General features: G+C 34.2%; 1 protein-coding gene and 1 pseudogene across 2 annotated transcripts; both read right to left on the bottom strand.

The window, feature by feature from the left end:
- Window positions 1-7,439: 7,439 nt before the first annotated feature.
- Window positions 7,440-7,558, bottom strand: LOC111744911 (annotated as a pseudogene).
- A 798-nt stretch (window positions 7,559-8,356) lies between these two features.
- Window positions 8,357-22,165, bottom strand: NOL11 (nucleolar protein 11). Of its 2 annotated transcripts, XM_011368510.2 has the most exons (17): window positions 22,021-22,165; window positions 21,840-21,896; window positions 20,592-20,740; window positions 19,349-19,406; window positions 18,903-19,047; window positions 17,384-17,572; window positions 15,985-16,061; window positions 14,736-14,859; window positions 14,144-14,232; window positions 13,567-13,641; window positions 12,923-13,107; window positions 12,649-12,774; window positions 12,267-12,497; window positions 11,765-11,843; window positions 11,176-11,268; window positions 8,939-9,046; window positions 8,357-8,806 (listed from the first exon to the last, which is right to left on the bottom strand). In XM_011368510.2, exons 4-17 carry the CDS (start codon window positions 19,388-19,390, stop codon window positions 8,690-8,692), a joined length of 1,680 nt encoding a protein of 559 aa, XP_011366812.1. In that variant the 5' UTR covers window positions 19,391-19,406; window positions 20,592-20,740; window positions 21,840-21,896; window positions 22,021-22,165; the 3' UTR covers window positions 8,357-8,689. The 2 variants fall into 2 exon arrangements, with proteins under 2 accessions (XP_011366812.1, XP_023391401.1); XM_023535633.1 differs by lacking the exon at window positions 11,176-11,268.
- Between the last annotated feature and the right edge of the window lie 1,274 nt (window positions 22,166-23,439).

Here is a 23,439-nt window from a genome sequence, read left to right as displayed (position 1 = left end):
AAAAAGCAGGGGAAAATGCTACTAAAAATAATACATATAAAATTTTTTCCTTTCTTCTGCAGTGTCCCTCAACTTGTCATGGTGCCTTTCATTTGCTACTTAATATTGTGGTCTCTTGGACATGGGAGTATTTATGGGGCCTGGCCGTGCAACTTGGTGCATATACAACCCACCAGCCACCAGATAGTGTTTAGACACTAAAATTTGAATTTCATATGATTTTACATATCACGAAATATTATTTTGATATTTTTTCTAACCATTAAAAAATATAAAAACCATTCTGGCTTCCAAGCCATAAATTCAAAGGAAACCTGGACCATAGCATTCAGTACCATATTCGCCTTACGAGCAGCAAATTAGTTTCGGAAAAATACAATTCGTCATGTCAAATTAATGATGCATTTCAATGTTATTGACTGTAGTTCTGAATATTTTTAGTACTTATCTCTGCTCATACAAATCTTATCCATTCAAAGCCTAGGTTAAATCTTTCTGCCTCTGACAACACTTTAGGCCTCTGGCTCCAAATAAATTCACTGGTTGATGACCTGTGACTGCTGGCCCAGGTCTGAGGTGAACTGAGAAAAGTTAGGACAACATAAAGAGTGCTTCTGAGAGGTTAATTAGCAAAACAGAACATTGGCAACCTTATGTCAGATTCTAAACTCCTTTGGAAATTTTACTGAATCACGAAATCTAAAGTTTGGGAAACACTGCAGACTTCTATAGAACCCCAGAACAGTAATTGTCACCCAGAGATAAACTTGTATTGCTATTTGATTTTGCTTTGTCATCTCCTCTCCTACATAGCAAGCACATAATACCCAGATTTCTTTCGTTTTTTATATTCCCCTTAGCAGGGTTGTAGGTTTGCAATCCAGCACATTTGCTGCTGACGCCTGTGGGGAAAGTAGATGGGCAGAGCAATTGGGCAGTTCTTAAAGTTCACTTCCCCATGGGCAGGGAGGGTCAGGTGCAGAGGAATCTCATCCGAGGTTCAGTTCCTTCTCCTTTCTCCTCCTGACTCTGCTTCTGTGTCTAACCGATTCCTTGGTTCCTTACTTAGCTTCTTGTTTGTGGGAAGCTTTCCTCCATATTGTAGTTATTGTTCCCCCAAGCTGTCTTCTCCAATCATTCAGTAATTATTTAATGAGCATGTCCTCTGTTTCATCTTATTTTAAAACCTGTTAACAGCTCCTAACAGAGGTTGATCCCTTGACTCGGAATTGAACCATAATCCAATCTGCCCCGGCACAGGGGCTCAAGCAAACAAGGTCTAAATCTTTCAGCTAAACACTTATGGTGCTAATTAACGTTTTCCTCAGGGTCTTAGTACATTTGCACAAAATTTAAAATATTAATATTTATTTTTAAAAAGAACTTGATTTGGAGCCCAAACATTGCTATTGAGTAGCAAGCACTCTTGAGCTAATAATCTCTCGGCTTCTCCCTGTAGAAAGTGAGAGCTGAACTCCTCAATCAGCTAAAGCACTTCCAGCATCATATACAAACTGATGCTATACAAACATTTTCAACGTAGGAATGACAGATTGCTTTTATAATTACACAATTGCTCATTAAAAATATTTCTTTGATCAAAAAGGGACAAAACACTGATTATCTAAAAAGATTTCTGTAGACCTGTCATACCAAAAAAAGGAAAACTACATTTTTTTCTTTAAACAGAGCAGAAATTTGTGACTACGACAAAGCAAAAGTGACTACAACATCTATAGTAGAAACGAGGTTAGAAAACTGACCTTTCAAACATTTCCCGAGACATTCCGCCCTATGGCAAATGCAATTAGGCACTGCCAATAGAAGCATTTCAGAGAAATAAACAGCATTAAGAATACAAAGGAAAACAGGACTACCTATTAAAGGTGTAGGTACAGACAAAACTTCCTTTAAAATCCTAGGGAATGAACACGGTTTTTGAAATATAATCAATTTAAACACAACATTTAGCCGTAACATAAAGAAATTTGTTAATTTAATTTATGGTATCCTGAAAGATTTAAATAGCTTATTTTAAAATTGTGCACTGCAATCAAAAAGAATCAGAATCTCCTAATCTCTAGGTCCATACCAATTTAGAGGAAATTATGAACTTAAAGAACATGAAAAATGATACTCTAGAGACATAATCAGCATAACTCAGACTGGAAATTCTACAAGACATATGACCTAATTTCCTCAACAAGTGAATGCAAGAAAAAAACAAACAAGAGATGGCAAGAAAACCTGCGGATTAAGTCATGAGACGTATCAAACATCATCACGATGTATAAATTTTACTTGTCCTGATTCAAATAACTTGTGAAAATAAATAACTGAAATATTCAGAGATGAAATTATCTGATGTCTGGGATAATATGGAAAGTGGAAGTGGAGGAATTGATGAAACAGGATTGGGAAAATATTGATAAATGTTGAAGCTGGGCGATATAATACATGGGATTCATTATACAGTTGACCTTGAACAGCATGGGTTTGAATTGTGTGGGTCCATTTACACGTGGATTTTTTTCAATAGGTAACTCACTGTTTTTGATCTGTGGTTGAGGGCCCACAAGTGTGGAGGGCCAACTGTATACATTGATCTAAGGCATTTTACATAGGGAGACTTGAACATCTGCAGATTTGAGTATCCATGGAGGATCCTAGAACCAGTCCCTGAAGGATACCAAGGGACAATTTAAGTTTTTGGGGAGTCAAAAGTTACATGTGAATTTTCAAGTGTGTGTGTGTGGGGGGTCAGCATCCCTAAGCCCTGCATTGTTCGAGGGTCAATGGTACTCTTCTGTCTACTTTTGTATGTTTGAAATTGTCCACAATACAAAGAAAAAGAGAGGAGGAGAAAAGAGAAAGAACCTATAAAGTTTGAAATACATCATCATGTAGAGTCTTTGTGAGCTTAAAGTTTTGCTGACTTTTACAGTTACCATATTTGTATCTACTTTTCTTGAGGCTAATTTCTTATTTCTACTATATTATTTTATTGTATACTTGTCTTTGTTTGAGAGACAACATATAAATAAATTAAAGTCTTTATACCAAGGTTATAGCAGCTTTAAGCTTCCTGATATTCCTATGGGAATCATGTACCAATCAAACTGTTCAAGATGGTGCAAATTTCATTTTGTGGCTTATGCTATTGCATATTGAACGCTACTGCCCAATTGAGTAACAAAATAGGGATGGTCTATATGGTCTGTGCAAATCCAAGAGCCTTTCTTCGAGTATGTACTTGACGTTCTCCAAGTTAATGTTTAAGTAAAATAAAACATCTACATACTAACTATACCACATGCGATGCACAATTTAAAATATAAGACATTTAACAATAAAATATCTAAATAAATGAGAATAGGTATTGTAAGCTCTGGGGTCTATGTCATAACAATATATAACAAACTTGGCACTGGCAATCCAAAGCATATAAATTCATCCAGAAGTGAAAAGTACAAGGATAATTATTTTCACATGAAATTGAATTTTAGACAAGAAATTTGTTAATTTACAAGGATTATATTGTAATTACCTAATCAGTTCTCATGCCAAGGTATCTGTGTTTCTGGGAAAGCAAATCAGTGTCAATTGCTTTGAATGGAATTAAAGAGAGCAAAGATACTTTTAAAAAAAAATTTTTGTCAATAATGTGTACCTCTCAGACTCCCCACCCGTTTTTTGGTTTTCCACTCAATAAGTTCTTTATGATCTCTATATTTTGTTCTGCACAAACACTACTAATTTTTTTTCCTCTCTGTACCAAATCATTTTTCATCCTTAGACTAATTTGCTGTTATCTATTCCAAATTTAAATGATCTCAACCTTGATTCCATGCCTTAGGCCATCACCCAAGGTATTCCGTGTTTGGTAAGACAATTTGCTAAGTCTTAAAGTAATAATGCTTTCTACAAATCTGCATACTCATGTCATAGATATTTATAATTGATTAGCTGATCTTTCAAGCATTATACAGATGGCAGCCATTTATTATCTCAAGGTACTCCTGTAAACTATAGCCCAGGGAAAACTACTGTAGAGTAGGTATTTTCTTACATAAAATTAAATAATTAAGAATTATATTCCTAATATTGAACACCAAAATTGTAGCTGTGGCCTGCCACACCCCATAAGTGCAGCACTGTTTAAGAGGCAGCACTGTGTAGGGGTTAAGAGTTCTAACGCTAGAGTTAGATTGCCTGGGTTCAAATCCTGGTATTTACCAGCTACGTGAACTTAGAAGGTTACCTTACTGGTCTGTGCCTTAATTTCTTCAACAGTAAATCCTACCTATCTCATGGGACTATTAAGCAGGACTAAAAGTAATAAGTCAAATAATATTTGTAAAGTATTTAGAAAAATGGCTGGCACAATAAGTACTACGTAATCTAATACATAGTATAAATATAAGTTTAAATGATAAGTATACAAAGGTACATCTGTTTTACTAATTACAATTAAAATGACAAAATTCTTTTATGTTCTAAGTCTAAAATGAGCATAGACTATCATAGCAAGTAAGATCTGAAATGTGTTATAAATTAAATATATAATACACAAAAAGCACAATTCTATCTAATTATTAACTGTGTTCATCTAGGTAAAAGTCTTAGTATGTGACCTAAAATTAATAGGGTAATCTTAACAGACATTTATCTATCTATCTAATCTATCTATCTATCATCTATTATTTCAGACATTTACTTAAAACCCTTTTAATAACAGCACACTGCTTTCTCAGAGATGAAAAGGCTCTGTGGAGGTAATTTACAAAGTTGTCCAGAATTTTGAAGTGTTTTTCTCAAGAAATTTGTCTATAGCAAACAGAAACATTCCCAATATTCCACTGATTTTGGGTATGCTTTCAAAAGTGTCCAAAATGATAACGGTGATGATTAAAGGAAGTAGAACAGGATTAACTAGTCACATTTCAGCTTTGCTAGTACAAAGCTAAGGCAATGGGGCAAGACACAACATTTATGAATAAATTATTGTTATGCCTTTTCAGCTCTAGTTTTCTAAGTATAAAACTTTTAAGAATCAAACTATGTTAACTATATGAAAACATGTTTTTATGAAAATATTAAGTGAAAAAAGTGGACCACACATTGTATGCTCATTACAACTATTCATTATAACTCTTCAAATCTGTGAAATAGCTCTATTCGTTTACCTGCTCATTCATCTAAAGATTAGAAAGCACACTGAAGAAATGAGAACAGTGCTGTATGGCGCAGCATTCCACTTTAGAGTGAAATTTATGCCAAAATAATTTTACAATTTGCAGCCACAACCACCAAAGTAATAACTGTTTCAGGCAAAAATTACCAATGGATCTAAAACCACTGCTGAGGAAGAATATTCCAGAATAAGATAGTCACAGTCTCAAAGACATACATAGGTTACTTATGAAGTACAAAGGAAAAGTTACCTTTGCAGTGAGGCATTCTGGTAAACCCTATCTTAACTAAGTAATCCAATTTAACGTCACCAGTGATGGGACAACTCACATCAATGCCTCCCGCTGCTGTGCTTTCTCTGTAGTATTCTTGTCAAAAATGTTTAATATGAATCTAATCATGTGGAAAGGAGACAAATCCAAATTGAGGGACATTCTGCAAAATAACTGGCCTAGATTCTTCAGAAATGCAATATCTAGGGAATTGTTCTAGATTAAAGGAGATTAAAAAAAAAAAAGGTGGAAATTAAATGCAATGCATGAACCTTCAATGAATTTGGGTGGGGGGAGTCCAGCTACAAAACACATTACTAGGACAACTAGAAATATGAATAAGACTGTAATCATTCTATATTTAATTTCCTAAATGTGATAATTGCATTGTAGTCATGTAAAATAATATACTCATGTTTTAGAAGATTAAACTGAAGTAATTATGGGATTAACCTGAATTATGGGATTAATCAGGATGTTTGTAAATACCTCTCAAATGATTCAGGAAAAAAGAAAAGTAGGGTGGCAAAACGAACATGGTAAAATGTTACCAACAGGTAAATTTAGGTCAAGGACATATGGATGTTTATTGTTTTTTCTTGTAACTTATTTAACATTAAAATTTTTTTAAAGCAGTTGGGAGCAAAAAGTCCATCTTAATTTTAAAGTTTTCTACATGATCCAGAATGAATTCCACTATAGTTACAGGACCATGTTATTTACAAAGAAAGCTAAAGAGGCAAAAAGTAAACAAATGTCTAATTTTAAGTTGAAATGATAACCTGCTAGCCCATATCTCTCTCAAAAAACATTAAGTTCACAGCAGGAAATCATTTCCTCAATGAAAACTTAAGTTTAAAGAATAACTCTTATTGTTATAGATGTAGTATATGTAATCATAAACAAATCTGAGATATAATTTATGGTCTAAAAAGTAAAAGTCTAGAGGCATACACTGCCTATATATGAACACATTTTTACTTTCCAGAAAAAGTCACTATTGCAAACTCTCAGAATTATTACTCAATAGTTGGACAGATAAGATCCATTATTCAATAACTTATTCAATAACCATTCATTGAACACCAACTATATGCTGGTGGTTCTGTGTTTAGTGTGCAGAAAGGTAAGAAACTTGCCTTGAAAAACTCAGCCTATAAGAGTCTCTTGTCATTTATATCTCAAATAGATAAAAAAAAAACAAAAAAACGACTCTATTATGTCCTTATAAAATCCTTATTTAATTTCTAAATTTAGTGACTCAGACTATAGGCAACCTAGAAACAATTAGCGACTAGTATTTAACAGCAATTAAAATTTTCTACTTAAAGCATCAGTAATTTGCTTCCATGATATTTACAACCTAAATTATTAAACTTTACAATAAAGATTTTATAGGGACCCTATACAAAAGCTCCGTTCAAATAGGCAAAAGTTTGAGGGTACAATGACTCTCCTGGCCTCTCCCTGCTCAAAGGCCTCTTGGGTGATCTCTGACGAGGAAAACTGTTTTACTGCCAAAGCCATCTTCGATTGCAATTTAATCAGGAGTCATGAAAAGCAAAATGTCAGTCTATGCCCTGATCGTCACTGAATTTCAGTTGCTTATCTTGCTTTTGCTGAAACAAGAATGTTTTTGATAGAATTCACGAATAAATGAGATTTCTCTTAATTATGGGTTCTTGTAAACAATCATAAGTTAGAATCAAAAAAGTGTGAAAATCTTGAATAATCTTAAGTCCCATAAAATGGATCTCTAAATCATAAAGGATCCGCTACTTTAAAGTTAAAACTTTTAAGAAAAAGCTTAGGAACCCACAAATTTATGTCTAGATGTCTGCAAGCAATTTTTAGTTTGTCCAAAAAAAGGTAAAAAGGAAATATACACTGTGGAGACCCACATTTTTCATTTCTGCAGAGAACTGTGTCACTTTAGTTTGGTATGTATGTATGTACATATGTATTTATTTTTAAAATCTACAGCACACAGTATTCCTAGGTGGTCTTCCATCCAAGTACTAACCAGGCCCAACCCTGCTTAGCTTCCAAGATCAGACGAGATCAGGTGTGTTCAGGGTGGCAAGACTATAGACCCAGGTTGTCACTTCAGTTTAAACGGAGCAAAAAGTCTCATTTATATAAAGTCAGCATGACAGTTAATATACGCTTTTTCTTGGTATTTCTTTTCTCTCAGGATTAAAGAGAGATTAAGAATGAGTGAGGAAAACTTGTTAATTGCCATAGTTGTAAACTAAACTTTAGAGAGCCTGACCTAAAATGAAGCCTTTCCCTAATGCAAATTACGTAAAACAATCAGGATTCTGTAAATCTGGGCTCTAGAATGCACTACAATTTATAGGAAATTAAAAAAACAACAACACTGTAACCCTTCAAGTTAAAACAGGTTTTACTCAACAGAGGCTGTCATAGCTCTGAAATGATTCAAGTTACTTCTAGAATACTTAATTTATCATCTGAAAGAGTGATTCCGCTTTTAACAAAAATAAATTTGAGTTTATTTTCAAGAAACACAAGTATCCATTTCTTTCACATAAAACCTTTCATTTGTTCTAAACCCAAAGAGTTAAAATGAGAAATTCTACGGTCAATTAACCTTTTAAACTATTTTCAGAAGAGACTGTTTTACTATTTGGTAATATGTTTTTATAACCTAAATTATCCTAATCATAGAGGTAATCTGAGAGATAATATATAAAAAGAGGTATTGTTTGACCACTGGGTATGTAAAAGATGAGTGGAAATAGGTACAGAACAAGAAAAAATGGCAGAAGATAAGCACATGGCTATACAAGGACCCCTCGCTGCCCTGCTTGTGGAACTGACCAGCTGGGACAGCTTATGACTGACACATCTACATTGTTCCTAGAATCACTGTTTTGATGGTGGTTTTTTATTAAAAGAACTGTTCAAAACACACGGTAAGAAATTAAGACTTTTATCAGTATCACAAATAAGTTTACTTAAAATTAGCTCAGTTACATATTTTAAAAAAGTTTTAGAACTTCTCCCCACCAATGTCCATAAATTAGCACAGGTTCACATGAAACCTGCAGTCCGACCGAGGAGCACTGGTAAGGTACTCCCTGACACACTTCTCTTGTTACTGAGACAGTCACAAACAAGACACATTTCTTGCCTGAATGAGTAGGAAGAATTCATATATAAGATCTTCACAAATTGTCTATGGAGGAGAACTGGAAATATCAGAAGAGCTCCAGCACTTCAATCGAATATAAGTCTCTATTATTCTTTTCTTGATTCAATTTCTGTAGCTCACGAAAACTTACTTCAATCTTGTTGAGCTCAGAACAAATGCATATCTAAAGAAAAAAGTTTTAGAATATTTTTTACTATAACTTCTACATAGGAACAAGTCTGCAATGATTACTTATAACTATTTCGAGAAAAGTTTTAAGAATAATTTATAATTTAGGTGATACCTGGGTACATACCTGAGATTTCACAAACTTGTAAAGACTTAACAGTAGCCTTTTTGCTTCTGGTATCATTACCACAACCGTAAAATTAGCATCTAGAAGTAGGCATATCCAATCCATAATCTAAAGATAAACAGGAAAAGGAATGTGAAGATTTTAATTTAATTTTAGGTTAATTCCTTTTACAAAGTCCATAATTACATCAAATGGTTATAAGAAATAAGTTTACAGAAATCTAAAATTTTTAGATTACAGAGATGAATTTGTAAACAATATAAAAAGGCTCTATTTTGTTATTTTACAAGCATAACTGGATCTTTTTCATAGGATTAATCAGTAAAAAAACCAGAGTGATATTTAATCCAAGGAAAAGTTAGTACTTCTTTTTATCAAAAAAATGTTTTTGACAATTACTGTCCGTTATAAAAGGCACTCACTCATCTCCTATTCTGAAATATAAACTATGCCCCAAGACTAGGGTGTGTAGAGTATTATAGATGAGTTACCGTGAACTAAAATTATTACTATACATTTATTAAAGTATCCTACATAGTTCTACTTCTTCAAATGGTGTAGTTAACATGCAAATATCACTGTCATGAGAAAGCATTAAGGAAACCGATTATCTATTAGGGAGGAGAGGGGGACAGCTGATCTCTATGAACTCCTTAAATAATTAAAATAATTTCATATGTATCAAAGAGTAAAACACAGAAAAGGAAACCATGAATGTACTAGGGAAAAACAGAGTGGGAAGAGCAGTAAGCATGACAGAATAAAGGAAAAGTTTAGTAATTCTCATAACAATTAAAACATCTCTAGCAAAAATTACATTAAAGAGATAAAAGACAAGTGATAGAAAAAGTACTCATAATGCATTTAATAAAAAAAGGTTAATTTGGTTAATATACAAATAATTTTTTTTAAAAAGTATAGTTTCTTGCAAAATGTTTTATTAAAACTAGGAATAAACCTACAAATAATTCATTATAAGTTAAAATGAAAAAGACATGAAATGCATAAAGAACCCCATTGGGCAGTTCACAAAAAGGAATATAAAATAGGCAAGAAAAGATGGCCTACCTCTCTCATTATCAAAGAAATGCAAATCTGATTGGCACAGAGTAAGGCCTCATACCTTGGTGGCAGTAGTACCTAGTATCACAACCCTTTGGAAAGGTAATCTATTGTCACAACCTGTTGGAAAGGTAATCTGGCATTTTCAAAACAAAAAAGGCATGCACCCTTTATCCAGTAACTTTATATATGAAAATTTACCCAACAGGTGTTCTCTCATGAAGATACAAGAATAGCTGGATGAATATACTCACTGAAGGTTCGTTTACAATAGCAAAAATAAATAAAACAAAACAAAAAAACACAACACCTTAACTGTAGATATACAGGGGACCAACAAATTAAGATTTCCCATAAAATGAAATAGTACGTAGTAGTTAAAAAGAATAAGGGAATGAGGCAGATGTATGTATCTTGATCCAGAAATTGTCCAAAACATAGTGCTGAGTGAAAAAACACAAATTGCAAAATAGTATGCACGCTACAATCTAATTTGTGTTAGAAGAACAGGAGAAGGATAATGTATAGAAAGAAAATTTCTAGACATTAAAAAAACTCTTTAATACTGGTTATCTCCAAGAGGGACTAGTGGAGTAGAGACACCTAGTTTTCTTTTTTTCTTCATAATCTGGTATTGCTGGAACTTTCAACTACAAAAATTAATTACTTAAAAGATTTCAAACTTATTTTGAAAACGAAAATAGTCAAATTAAGTGTTTGAAATAATTAGAATACATTCTTAACCCACAATAATTTTTTTTAATGTTTCCACTGTTTCTCAGATAAATATTGTATTTAAAGAGGGTCTGCCATGAGCTACTTTGAGAACATTTTTCATTAATCTTCATTCTCTTATTCTTAAGAGATTATTATCAGGACACTTATCACCTTTCACCCAACGAGGCTAACGAAACTCTTGACAAGGGTCACAATAATCAGGAATTTAAGGTGAATTTAAGTTCTTTCATATAGAATTACGACTTTAAAAATCTACTGAATTGAGAGGTCCTCCGCACCTCCCCTCTCCAGTGGTTTGTGCACAGGGTGAGGGAGGGAGCTCATATGAACTAGCAGACAAGGAGAAATCAGCTACTGGATTCCAGGTCCTGACACAATACATAACTTTTTTTGCAGATTTTTTTCCAGCACCAAATAAAAGTAAAAAATTATTTCACCTGGTTCAGGGTTGGAGGCTGTGTTCCAGGAAGAGTCATAGTAGCATTTTCACTACACTTCAGATAAAGGAAATACAAATACTGGAGAAATAGCTGGGTGAGGCGGGGGAAAAAAAAAGGACAATTTATCACTTAGATTAAAAAAAAAATGTTTTCTTTCTATAAAGCTAACGAAGAGACTGGAAAGAATTTTAAGAGGCTACTGAATTTAACTATCTGTGACACAAAAATGAATAAAATGCAGTCCCTGTCATCAATGATGAGCTCATCTGGCTTGGAAGTGGAGCTTATTCTGTTTATAATAATAAGTAGAAAAAGAGAGAATGGTTTCCCAGACAATTCTTTTTAGTTTCTACTCATTTATAACTTAAGACAGTTTAACCTGCCTTCAGGCGTGGCGCCAGGAACATGACAAGGTCTGCCATCCAAAAATCACTCGTCTCCTAGGCACGATTTTTCACTATGAAGGGTGGGGACCCTCTTATTCACATGGAAGTACTTCTTAACCTTTCAAATGCCCTAAAAGGTGGTTAGTTAAGCAGCAAAATTTAAACCAGAAATAAAATTCTCCATCTGTGAGAACACTTACAGTGATATGTTGTGCTGGGATGTCTTTCAAGTGAGGCAGAAGAAATGCTTCACTATATGCTGAACGAAGAACTGCATTTCTACTTAGGAATAAAGGAAAATCTTATTTCAATAAATGAAGGCTTTGCTACTGAAATTATGAGTAATTCCCTTTCTCAATGATATATTTTTAATTTAAACAAGTTCTACTTTTTTATAAGAGTTCTATCACTGAACACTCTCCTCATCACTAGGTCATCCTGAATGCTTTGCTATTATAAATAATTGGTATTTATTCAGAACGCTAATTTTAGAATTGATAGAGCTTCTACCTTAGCATAACTTCTTATATAAGAAAACAGATTTAAGTTGTTTAAATATTGAACATAACCCATTTTCAAGCAGAAACTGGAAAAAAAAACAACCAACACTTTAAATTATCTATTGATACTCCTTAGTTATTGCTTGGCATTTGACTATTCCCCAGAAAGAGACAATATAGAGCAAACTGTTTTAGAGGATACAGTAGAGCTGCTTTTTTTGGTTTTATAGGGCACGAAGTGGTCTCCTCTCCTGTGTCCTGAGGCTTCTCATTAAACTCTTTATCACAGTTATCACAGTTATCGTCTTCAGGATTAAAGCCATTTTGAAGAATTTCAGTTTGCTCTTCCATCTGCTCATCCTGTACAGCATCGCTGTAGTCAGAAACGGATTCCATATTGACATCTATTTCCTGAAGACTGTCATCACCAATGCTATCACGTCGATTGAAAACAAGAAATTAATTCTTACAGCTATTTGAACTTATTGGAAAATTTTTCATTTTCTAAGCAAAGTTTTAGAAATCAAATAATAAAATAGATGAAAAATGCAGTGAAGGAAAAGGACCTTCAGCTTCTAACTTACCTCAAGAAAATTTTTAAACAAGCGCAGGTGACTGCTTCAGGAATGTCAGGGAACTGCTGTAGACAGAGCTGTAACATCTGCACATCCATCTTTTCTAAGGCAACCTCCATTAAGCCAGGGCACAAGCTAAGGAAAAACACACATGTATAATTTTTATATATTAATGAACTCTCAACTGCAAATAATTTATAAACATTTTCAGAGTATGCAAACTAGAACTGTGAAAAACAAGGTCAAGAATTGCACATGTAAAGTTCGGGGTACAAACGTTTACCTGTAAGAAAGCACGTGCGTTTGGATAAGCTGCATCAGAGAGTTCCGGGGATAAAATGATGGTTCTGTTTTACATCTTCCCAAAAGTCCTATTACAATGTCCCCAATAACAGTATGAAAGTCAGGTGTCCGCTTAATAGCCAAAAATTTACGTAGTTCTACTTCAATGTGTTTTTCTGAATCTTTCTGAAAGGGCAGAAGAGTTCAGTCTGTACATTAATAAATGTCACTCTGAACTTAAAAGTTCCTAGGCTCAGAATTTTCTTAAATCACTAGCACTATTCATGCATTCTTGTGAAACTGGAGTTGATGCTAAAATTTCTTGCACAAAGACAAACCGCAAAGAAAAAAAAAAACAATTCGAGAGTTTAGAAATGAAAATCTTTAAGAGGCTAAATTACAAATATATTCAGTGCAAAGCTGAATGATATTGATGAGGGCACAAACATCACACTGTCCTCATAAACCGCTTAGTGAATCAAATAAGCCACAGTAGTGGACTGCGGTGACCACCTTAAGATACTATACAAATGTTAGCTATAACTATAAAAATGATCACAAAAATAAGATAAAATGAAAAGTAAATAGGATTTTTCTAAAACCACTTGAGTTGATTTACCTTATTTTTAGTATTTTTAAATTTACCTTTATGGTTGATAAAAGTTGTTTGGATGCTTGAACCTCTGGCTGTACACTTGCTTCAATTTTTCTTCTTCTTAACTAGAATTAAGTAAATTGATCAGGATCTCAAAACAATACAAAAGCTCCAGTACACATTTAGAAGAACATGAAACATCCCAAAGAGACAAGCACACTTATGGTCTAATTAAAGTTTTTTTAATAGTCTGATTTTATTATAGCAAAAAGTTGGTTTATTTCAACTTTTAACTTAAATTTAATACTTTTACAGTTTTTAGTTTTTAAAACAAAGAATAAAATATACTCAGGAAGGTATTATTACTAATTGTGAATTGGTCTGTTTTCATTCCTGGATCTTACCCGCGTGCGTACGCACACACACAAACACACATAAATTAACTACTACACTATGTGTGTCATTTTTGGAGCACGGCTGTTGGGTTACTGAGTTCAAGATTTAAATTGCCTTGTCATTAAGATCAAAGCTGTAAGAGTTGTACAGGTACTAATCATTAAAATAATTCGGCCTTTTCCCATTTTTTAATATTTCTATTAACATTTCCATTTTGACTACCAAACTTACAGTTCTCTTTGATGGCTCTGAGTTCTGCGATCCAAGTCCACATCCCTGAGAGATTTCCCAGTTTACAAAATGAGACACGGCATGAGTACCTAAGAAAACACACACTACACAATTTCTGGAATTTTTTGACCTATTGAAATTTATCAAACCAAGCAATCAAAGAACAACAAAAAAACAAATACTAATGCATAATTCAAGGGAGGCTTTAAAATCTATTTAATTCTACCGATAACCCTAGATCAGTGAGTTATAAAAAGCTATGTACCCAGCAACATCGAACCAACAGATGAGACCACTGGTGAACCAGGGAGGATAGAGGGATTAATGATTTTGTCTGGGGGACTCTGTCATTGCCCCTAAAGTCAGAAGAACACTGGTGTTCAAAACACAGTATAGTTCTTCAGCCTACCGCAGTACTTGCAATATGGACTATTCCTAAGGTAGATACCTGAGTCAAGGAAATCTCAATAATCAGTGGCAAATTTCAGCATTAACAACAGGTTCTGTAAACTGATGGTTGTGGAAATCTACACATCAAACTGGAAGTTAATAAAATGGTTTATATTGATAAAACAAACTAGTAAGTTCCTACCTGGATCTTGACTATGCTTGAGTTTTCCAAGAGCACCTGCTAATGAGGACACTTCACACTTGTATGGAATCACAGTTAGAAATTTTCCATGTAGCATAAACAAATTTTCCCCATAATACCAGAGCTACAAAACAAATTATCAAAAATGTAAGCATTATTTTTCTCTTTTAAGATCTGATTCAACAAAGCCACACATAACTTATAATGATAAGTTATGGTGTGAGCAATCTTAACATAACAGAAAAAGACGCAACAAAGTTAAGCAACTTTCCAGAATAATCTCATATGTACAACTTATTAACTGGATAGCTTTCAGAGCTCTTACTCTTGCTAACATCTGAATGAAGCATAATTTAAAAGATACTCTCAACTTATAAAAATCTGATCAATAGGTACATTTAAAATCAGTTTAAAATTAATATTGTCGCTATTACACAACTATTAACATAATTATGAAGGCTACTGTAATAGCATTGGCAAACTGTTACAATCTACAAAATAAAAAATGCAGAATTTAACACTGTTCCTGTCTTATGATTAATTATAAAACTGTAAAAATAAAACAGGAATATGAACAAAAAGCTTAAGGGAACACAGAAATCAAAAATAAATTTGTTAAAGGAGTGGCACCGTGAGTAGTTAATTTTGTTAAAAGTAAATCTGTTTAAATTAGAATTAAATTGGATGCTGAGAAATCTAGTTTCCTTATCCTCTAATTATAACATTCTATTATCTTGATTTACATATCTGAACATGAATATTCATTCACTAAACAACCAATACTTACTGAGCACCTTTGACAGATACTGAAGATACAATGCAGAACAAAACAGATAAGGACTCTTGGTGCCTCAGGAAGTTTACAATCTAGTCTGTTTAAATATTAATTTTAAAATAATTCTTATATAATTCCATGATATTTATTATACAACCTGAACAACTAATTTATTAAGGAAAGTAACAGCCTTGGGGAATAGTTCAAATACAAAAGTAAAAGGATCAAACCAAAGAGCTGCTAAAGGCAAAAGCTGTTTAATTAACTAGCCACCTATTCTCTCTTGATCTAACACTAGCTATAATTTAGTCTTCTGAAAGTGACAAACATAAGGAAACTATTAAAACCACCACCAAATATAATCTTTCACATAAAAAATATTTAACTTATTTTAATCAAAAACTGCCAAAATATTTAGATCCAAAGAGATCTCCTCCCTAACAGTAAATTTATTAGGCACAAAAAAACACTTACTTGACCACTGGTCCCTTGTGGTAATTCTTTTGAAATCTGTAGTGTTTGAAATTTTGTGTTCCATATGGAGAGGCATTCTATAATAGAAGACATACATATTCAGAAATCTCAAGTATAAATAAATAGTCATAGTTAAACACACAAGTCTTGGTTTATTAAGTATAAAAATGACCGACAACAGTTGATTGCCACAGAAATTCAAAGGAATTAGATCTCATGACAAGAAGAAATGGACATGGTGAGGCAGGGCACATATGGGATATTTATGTACTTTCCCCTCAATTTTGCTGTGAACCTTAAACTGCTCAAAAAAAAGTCTAAATTAATAATAATAATAATAATCTGATATAGAAAGATCTGTACGATACCTCAGGTAAGGTAAAATACTAACGGTGGTTACTGGGTTTTTTGCTGGGTAGGGCAGGAACCAGAAAGAGGAAGGATGAGAGTTGAGAGAGAGCAGCATAGCATGCATGGTATAGTGGTGAAGGGCCAGGACTCAGAGGCGGGGTACATGGTTGAAATCTAGTACACTACTTATTTACCTAACACCTTGGTTTCCGGATTTGTAAAACAGGGATGATGATAACTGTACTTTTTCTCATAGGCTTGTTGGAGGATTACATGACACAAATGAGATAAGTAAAATGCCCAGCACACAGAACTATGCTATCACTAGCAGCCCCTGTAAGTGTGAGAAATGTTAAGAACAGAGCACATAGGTAAGGGTAGGCATATCAAGTTTGTAGTCAATAGGGAGCCTGGCCTGAATTCAGAGGGTTCTTGCTCTGAAGTTGGGAAGAGAGACTGGAAAAAGAGGATGAGGTCTGGACTGTGGGAGACCTGAATGCTAAACAATAAATTCTGAGTTTTATAGTGGAGGCTACGAGACCCCAACCTTGGCCAGGAACAACTGTGGTTTTCATGATAGACAAATCTGTGTGTGCGGAGGGGTGACTGAGGTAAGGAGGTGAGGTGATGATGAGAATCCTGCTCTGAATTCACAGAGATGAAAAAGCATACTAGCAGCCCCCGAATTTCAGCTGTCCAAGTCCAGTAGATTTCCATTCTGTGGAAATGTCACCAAGTTATGAATTTAATCCTCCAGTGCAAGGCTTACCAATTTTCAAATGCCTTTGGGGTGGCATGGATATCTGCAGTTTTTATTTAAGACATTAATGATGAGAAAGGCAGATACAAGGAAATGTTTTAGAAAGATTAACCAATGTAAGATGAAATCAAAGACCTATTCAAGAACTAGGAAGCTATTTGAGTATTGTGATAGAGAATGAATTAGAGTGGTGATAAATAACTGAAAAAAAGAGAGAGAGAGAGAGAGATTAAAAGGTACACCGTGAAGGAGAAATCCAAAGGACTTAATTGATAGGATTTCGGTCACCCTTAGAAGCTGGTAGTGGTGGTCCCAGGACTGCTATGTGATCCTGATCCAGGATGGTGAGTGCAACACCATTTCGGGCATTTCCAGCCACTACGGTTTTGAGCAACAGTGATCTAACTACCCTCTGGTTTTTGTCTGGGTCACTCGGATGTATTGGTATCAAAGTTTCATATATACATCCATCGGAGCCTGTTGAAAACAAGTATTTGTTGTTCATTAATGGATAAAGAACAATTCTGTTTCTGTTATAGTTAAATGCATGTATTGTGTTGTTTATAAGATTTTACCAATTTCATACAAGATCCAACCAGAAAAATAAACAAATGTAACAATTATATCACTCAATGCTTTTCCTTAAAGAATATACTACAAACTTAAAATTAAGGTAGGAGAATTATAAATAAAAATCTCAGTAAGAAATGCTGTAATAGCCAAGAAATAAAAACTGTACCTATCTGTAATGAAATGAGAGGGGACTGTCAGAAACACAGACAATCTCGTCCGTGAAAGGATATATCTCATTAGAAACTAATTAGCACTCTGGTGTATTCATTTGTTATTCCATTACCCTAAAAAACACATGAAATTGCTGTTTTTCGTAGGTCAACTGCATTTTGCAATTCTATGTGGTTCTAGCTACGTTACAGGAAGATTTTATAGCCCTGTGGTTCGGACTCCCTTACTTCAATGTTCAAAAAACTAAAATACAACTTCCAAACTTCTACTTGACAATAAATGTCTTAAAGGTTAAACTTTAAGAAAACCAGTCCCTCTTAAGAAAAGGCATTAAGCAGATTCCAGTGACCCTCTAGAGATGATAAATGATGGGAGCATTTTTCTTAATTGCCACTTTAAACATTTGCACATTGAAAAATTTCACGAAGATTTTTAATTGTGATAGTATGAAAATGTTTCCTAAATATTGCTCTTGTTTTTTCCTCCCTTAACTGTCTCCAAACTTCCAAAGAAGCCATCAAGGGTAGGGGAGAGAGGATACCAGAAAGGTATTTTTTTCCCCCTAAGACTGTGGTTTTACTTTAGACCATTACAGAGGTAAACTCCAAGGCATTAAAAAAATCTGTAAAATGCTGGCTGGCACAGGCCTAGAGTGCTTCATTAGTCTCCTATTATCCACTCGTCTCGGTGACTGTTCAAAGAAGGCACGCTAAACCTTAAGGTTGGAAGAGGGACGGAGAGGCCATTCAACAGCAACCTTAAATATTTTATGGTTCACTAATTACATCAAAAAACCTGGCTTTAGCATGATAAAGTGATTTTTACTTTTTTATTGGTATTTTTTTATTGTTTATGACATAAAGGTTACCGGCTGAGAACCACTGTCTTAATGCATGACCAGACATAGCACAGTGCAAAAAATGAAGGCACAAATGCTTATAAGGAAGCATGCAAAGGGAAGTGCTCCAATAGAAAACTGCAAATACCTAAGACTCAAAAGAAAACATTATCCTGTAACACTCCTCTATTTACAAGTGCTAGAAGTTTAAAGTAAAATACTTACTTAATGACATCAAAGAGATGAATTTCCGATCCACAGATGTGGTAAAACTCTGTACTACAGATTTTTCTTCTTGTCCAAGTAAGAGTGTGTATTTGCTTAAGATATGTGAGTTAAACATTTGTACATAAGCAGAGTAATTTCCATGCTGCAAAAAAAGGTTATTATTTTAAAAATATCCTCATTTCAACCAACTATATTTAAATGCTAAAACCAGTTGTTGCCCCACTCTAATTACTTCAATGGGTGCTTAAAAACTTCTTGTCCAATTAAATTTAAAATGTTACAAAATATTTCTATATATAATTAGTAGGCTTTTTCCTATTTAAATGACACAAAATAAAAAATCTTCTGGGAGAAACACTAAAGTGCAATTTTAGTTTTAAAATTAATATGGGTGATTTTAAAATGTCACACACCATGGGCCAGGAATTAGAGATATCACTTACTTTTTCAGTAATAAAGATTAAAACAGGATGTCTAAATACCATGAAAAACTTTGTCCACCTAAAAAAAAAAAGTATAAAATACCAAATTACCAGTTGAGTGAAACACCATCAATCTAAATTTAAGAGAATATCTTTTATTAAATATTTTTTAGAGCCAGAGAGTCATCGGAGAACACTTAATTCAGTGTTCCAAAATATATCCCCTGTAGGGTGTTAGCAGGCGCTTCTGTCAAATGCATCTCTGAATTAAATGCAAGTTGCTGAACTTCCTACAGTTTTAAAGACAAAAATGTGAATTGTAAAGTTTTGAAGGAGACACAGAGTGTGACAATATGCAATGTTTCCCGAACTTATCTGACAACCCCTCACTTTTTTAGAGTCATTTTTGGGACTACTGTTCGGAGGAAAACGTTAGAATCTCAACTACCTTCTTCCAGTGACAGAGGGGACTGAGTGAGGCTCAGGAGGGTAAAGGGCTTGCAACCAAGGCTGCATAGCCAGTTTTTGGCAAAACGGCTATTAGAATCCAGATCCACAACCTACATCTTTTTTTTTTTTTTAGCTGAAGATTTCTTCCATAGTTGCTCGCACTTTGAGGCCTTCAACAGGGAAGTCCAAGATACAGCTGATCATTATTCATAGATATAACTGGGCAATTATTCACTTACTAAGTCAAAGTCTTTGCTTTGACTGTGAGAAATTTAATTTTGAGTCAGGTGGACCTGGAGAGGCAGCAAATACACTGAATAGGAAATGTGATAACATAATCGGGATTGGAGATGTGAAATCAGAAAATTTCCTGTTATCGTTTGAGTGAGTCATTTTCCCAGTTTTATTAGATCTTGGAAAGCGGAGGGCTCAAAGCGTTATCATTTCGCTAATAATAAGTTGCACATTTCTTCAGGGGGAAGAGTTCTGACCTTGGCAGTCAGGGCAATATGAGAGAAACAAAGATTTTTTGTTGTGGGATTACACACTTCATCTTCAAATAACTGACTATCCAGTTCTGTCATTAGGACAAGACTCATATGCATGACCCTACTGCATCCTCAATCATTTATCACCCTAGAGATTTCCAAGGGGTGTTATTTTGGCCAATGTCTTATAAATAGTTTTTAATTAGATTACTTTTATTATGTTTATAACTAAAACACTTTTTAACAAAGCAAAGACTGTTATAAAAAAACCATGCAGAGTGCATTTTCATCTTGGCAAAAATTCACTTACAAGTATTCGTACTTACTTAATTACTTCTTCAGCAGAGATAACACTTTCAATTTTCTGCTGGGGCTCTGCAAGCAAGGCCTCTAAACCACGAACGGCACCTTCCTTGAATAGCACCACGGGTTCTGTTCCTTGTATTGAATGTATCCTATATACCTCAGCTGACAACTATAAGAACGTAGAATATTTAAAGTTTTATTTTAACACAATTACGGCCTAAGAGCATAAGGACATTTCTAGAAGGCTTATTTTTAAGGACTGATTTATTTTCATTTTGATTCAATTGCTTTATAACTATGAATGGTTTCAAAGTCTAATCTACAATATAAATACATACAGAAGTCTAACTTTTGCTCTTACTCTGTCTATCCAGTTCCCTGTTCTCACGCTTAAGCTATCACTTTTATCCATTTTTAATTTACTCTTTCAATGCGAATACTGGAGATTAGGCTACAACCAAAATTTGAGGTGGGGAGTGATACAAATAAAGCATTAATGCAGTTATAAAAGATTCTGGTGCTAAAGGCTGATGCCACACTTAAAATTGCAGCCTGCAAGTCCAAGAAAAGCAGCTAATCCCGCTGCATAAAATTCAGGACCGTGTTACTGCAAAGTAAGTGAAAATACCGGAGCCAGGAAACAGCACAGATAGCTGGCCAGAAGTTCTCAAGGGTCCAGGCAACAACTGCCATTACATCTGAATCGATTCTATGTGTGCCACTTCTAAAATGTGCCAATGATATTTAGAGTTAGACGTCTAGAACTGGAAGGAACTTTCTAGATTAACCTAGTTCGAGATCCTCATTTTATAAGAAAAAGTTAATTACCATACTTAAGGTCATTAGTAGAAAAGGTAGTTTCGTGGTTCTTTTCTAATACATTATGTATCACTCTTAAAATATAAAATATGTAATTTGCAGGGTCTATTTTATCTATTTTTAAGAAAGGCACAATAAAGTGGAATTATCCTCACAAGGGACACATCGCAAATATCTAATCGCGAATATGGAAAAAATTATAAATTTATCATTCGGGAATTATGTAAATCCTTAATCTCATGGGATAATAAAGTTTATATTTTCTAACATATTAACTCAGGAACTGAGACGTGTTACCAAGATATACTGTAAGATAACTAGAATGAAAAACTAATTATAACCTTTCTGCTTACTTTCACAGGCGCATTAAGATGAACGACCTACTACAATACAAATTATTCCATCTCAACAATAAGCTAATGAATATGCTGGAAAATCCAAAGACTTACTGTAGCTTTAAATACTTTATCCAGGTTTACATCTTCATTATTCCATAATCTTAAAACCTTAAATTAAAACATACAAGTCAAAAAAGTATTCCGATTTTCATTTACACCTAATAAACAAAAAGTTAATTAACCAACATTTTATTTTTGTTGTATATATTATCATATAAATTTAAAAACTCACCTTATTATCATGTACTACAATATACTCTCCAGTTTGAAAGTTGCAAACAGCTGGACATGTTATAATTTGACCTTGTTTCACCGACCAGCTCCCCAAAGGTTTCTGATCAGAAACCTAATAAAATTAAGATACATACAATATTCAAAGAGTGAATTTATGACATTAAAAGCAATTATACTTACAAGCAAAACAAATCATTAAATGATAGCGTTCAACAAACTTCCTAGATTAAAAAAGTAAGTCACAAAAGAGAAATACTGTATGATTCCACTTAAGACAGAGAGTAAAATGGTGACTCCCAGAGGTTGGGGGAATGGGGAGTTATTGTTTAATAGGCACAAAGTCTTTTCAGTCTTGCAAGACGAAAAGAGTTCTGGAGATGGGTGGTGGTGATGGCTGCTTAACAAGGTGAATGCACTTAATATTCTGAACCATAAACTTTAAAAAGATGATTAAGACAGTAAATTTTAAGTTATGCGTACTTTACCACAATCAGAAAGGTAAACTTTTAAAAGGAAGTTTAAATGAAAATATAAATATAACTAAGTTCCTAAAAAGTTTTTAAAAGATAAATTAACAACACTTTGATAATAAACAAGAGTACATTTCAAAACTTGAATCCACTGTGCCTTTGAACAGGGCGTGGAAATTAAGTAAGATTAGCTGGGATCTTGCCAATTTCATTTAGCTATGGTATTCCTCTGCAGGAATTGCAAAATTTTAAGTCCACTTGACAGGTAAAAACCAAGTGTCATCAGAAGAGTCAAAACAAGCAATAGGGAAGGAACTGCCTGCAACCTGTTCCCAAAACTTCAAAGTAGACAGCTAGCTTCTAAAAGACACGGAAAACTATGTTCAGCATCACAGAAAAAAATACTTTCTAAGCGATCACTAAAAGCAAAGTGCTTCAAGGGTGTGCCATCAAGCGTTAGGATGAAAAGGGGGTGGGGCATATAGATTTTCCGGGACTTAACTCCAGAATTTACAGCTGTAATTGACAACAAACAGATTATTCGTAAGCCAGATTATCATCGAGATAGCAAGAAAGCAAAAACAAAACAAAACAAAAATCCACGAAATTTTTCCTCGACAGAAGTGTATGGACACAAGGCTAAACCAGTTCCCACCATGTCAGTCATCCTCTCCTGCCCACCCAACCTCCGTTCAAACCCTTCAGTGAGCAGCTAGGGTGACAGAGACTCCCAGGAGGGCATATTAGCAAGGTCATCTCCGAGACTTTCGAAGCAAAAACACAGGTTTCTTCTCCTTTCCGAGGCTAGCCCACGTGCACTTAAATGGTCTGCTGCCTGTAAATCGGAAATACGCTTCTCTCTCAAGGAAACCAACTAAGTCAGATTCTAGATTTCACTCAGCGTTCCGGAGAGGCCAAGCCGACTTTCTGCTAAGCCCACTCGACGA

This window comes from Pteropus vampyrus, unplaced genomic scaffold (assembly GCF_000151845.1).
Source record: "Pteropus vampyrus isolate Shadow unplaced genomic scaffold, Pvam_2.0 Scaffold143, whole genome shotgun sequence".
In the NCBI taxonomy this organism is placed as follows: domain Eukaryota; kingdom Metazoa; phylum Chordata; class Mammalia; order Chiroptera; family Pteropodidae; genus Pteropus; species Pteropus vampyrus.
The sequence above is the reverse complement of the archived record's forward strand: the minus strand, read 5'-3'. Positions and strand labels throughout refer to the sequence as shown.

Excerpts from the sequence above, each read along its gene's own strand:
- NOL11 (XM_011368510.2), bottom strand. The coding sequence starts at position 19,390 with ATGGTATTTAGACATCCTGTTTTAATCTTTATTACTGAAAAA. Across the intron at positions 19,048-19,348 it reads TAATCTTTATTACTGAAAAA|CATGGAAATTACTCTGCTTA; the intron begins GTAAGTGATATC and ends CTTTTTTTGCAG. Across the intron at positions 13,108-13,566 it reads AACTTTTATCAACCATAAAG|AAAGATTCAGAAAAACACAT; the intron begins GTAAATTTAAAA and ends CTGCCCTTTCAG.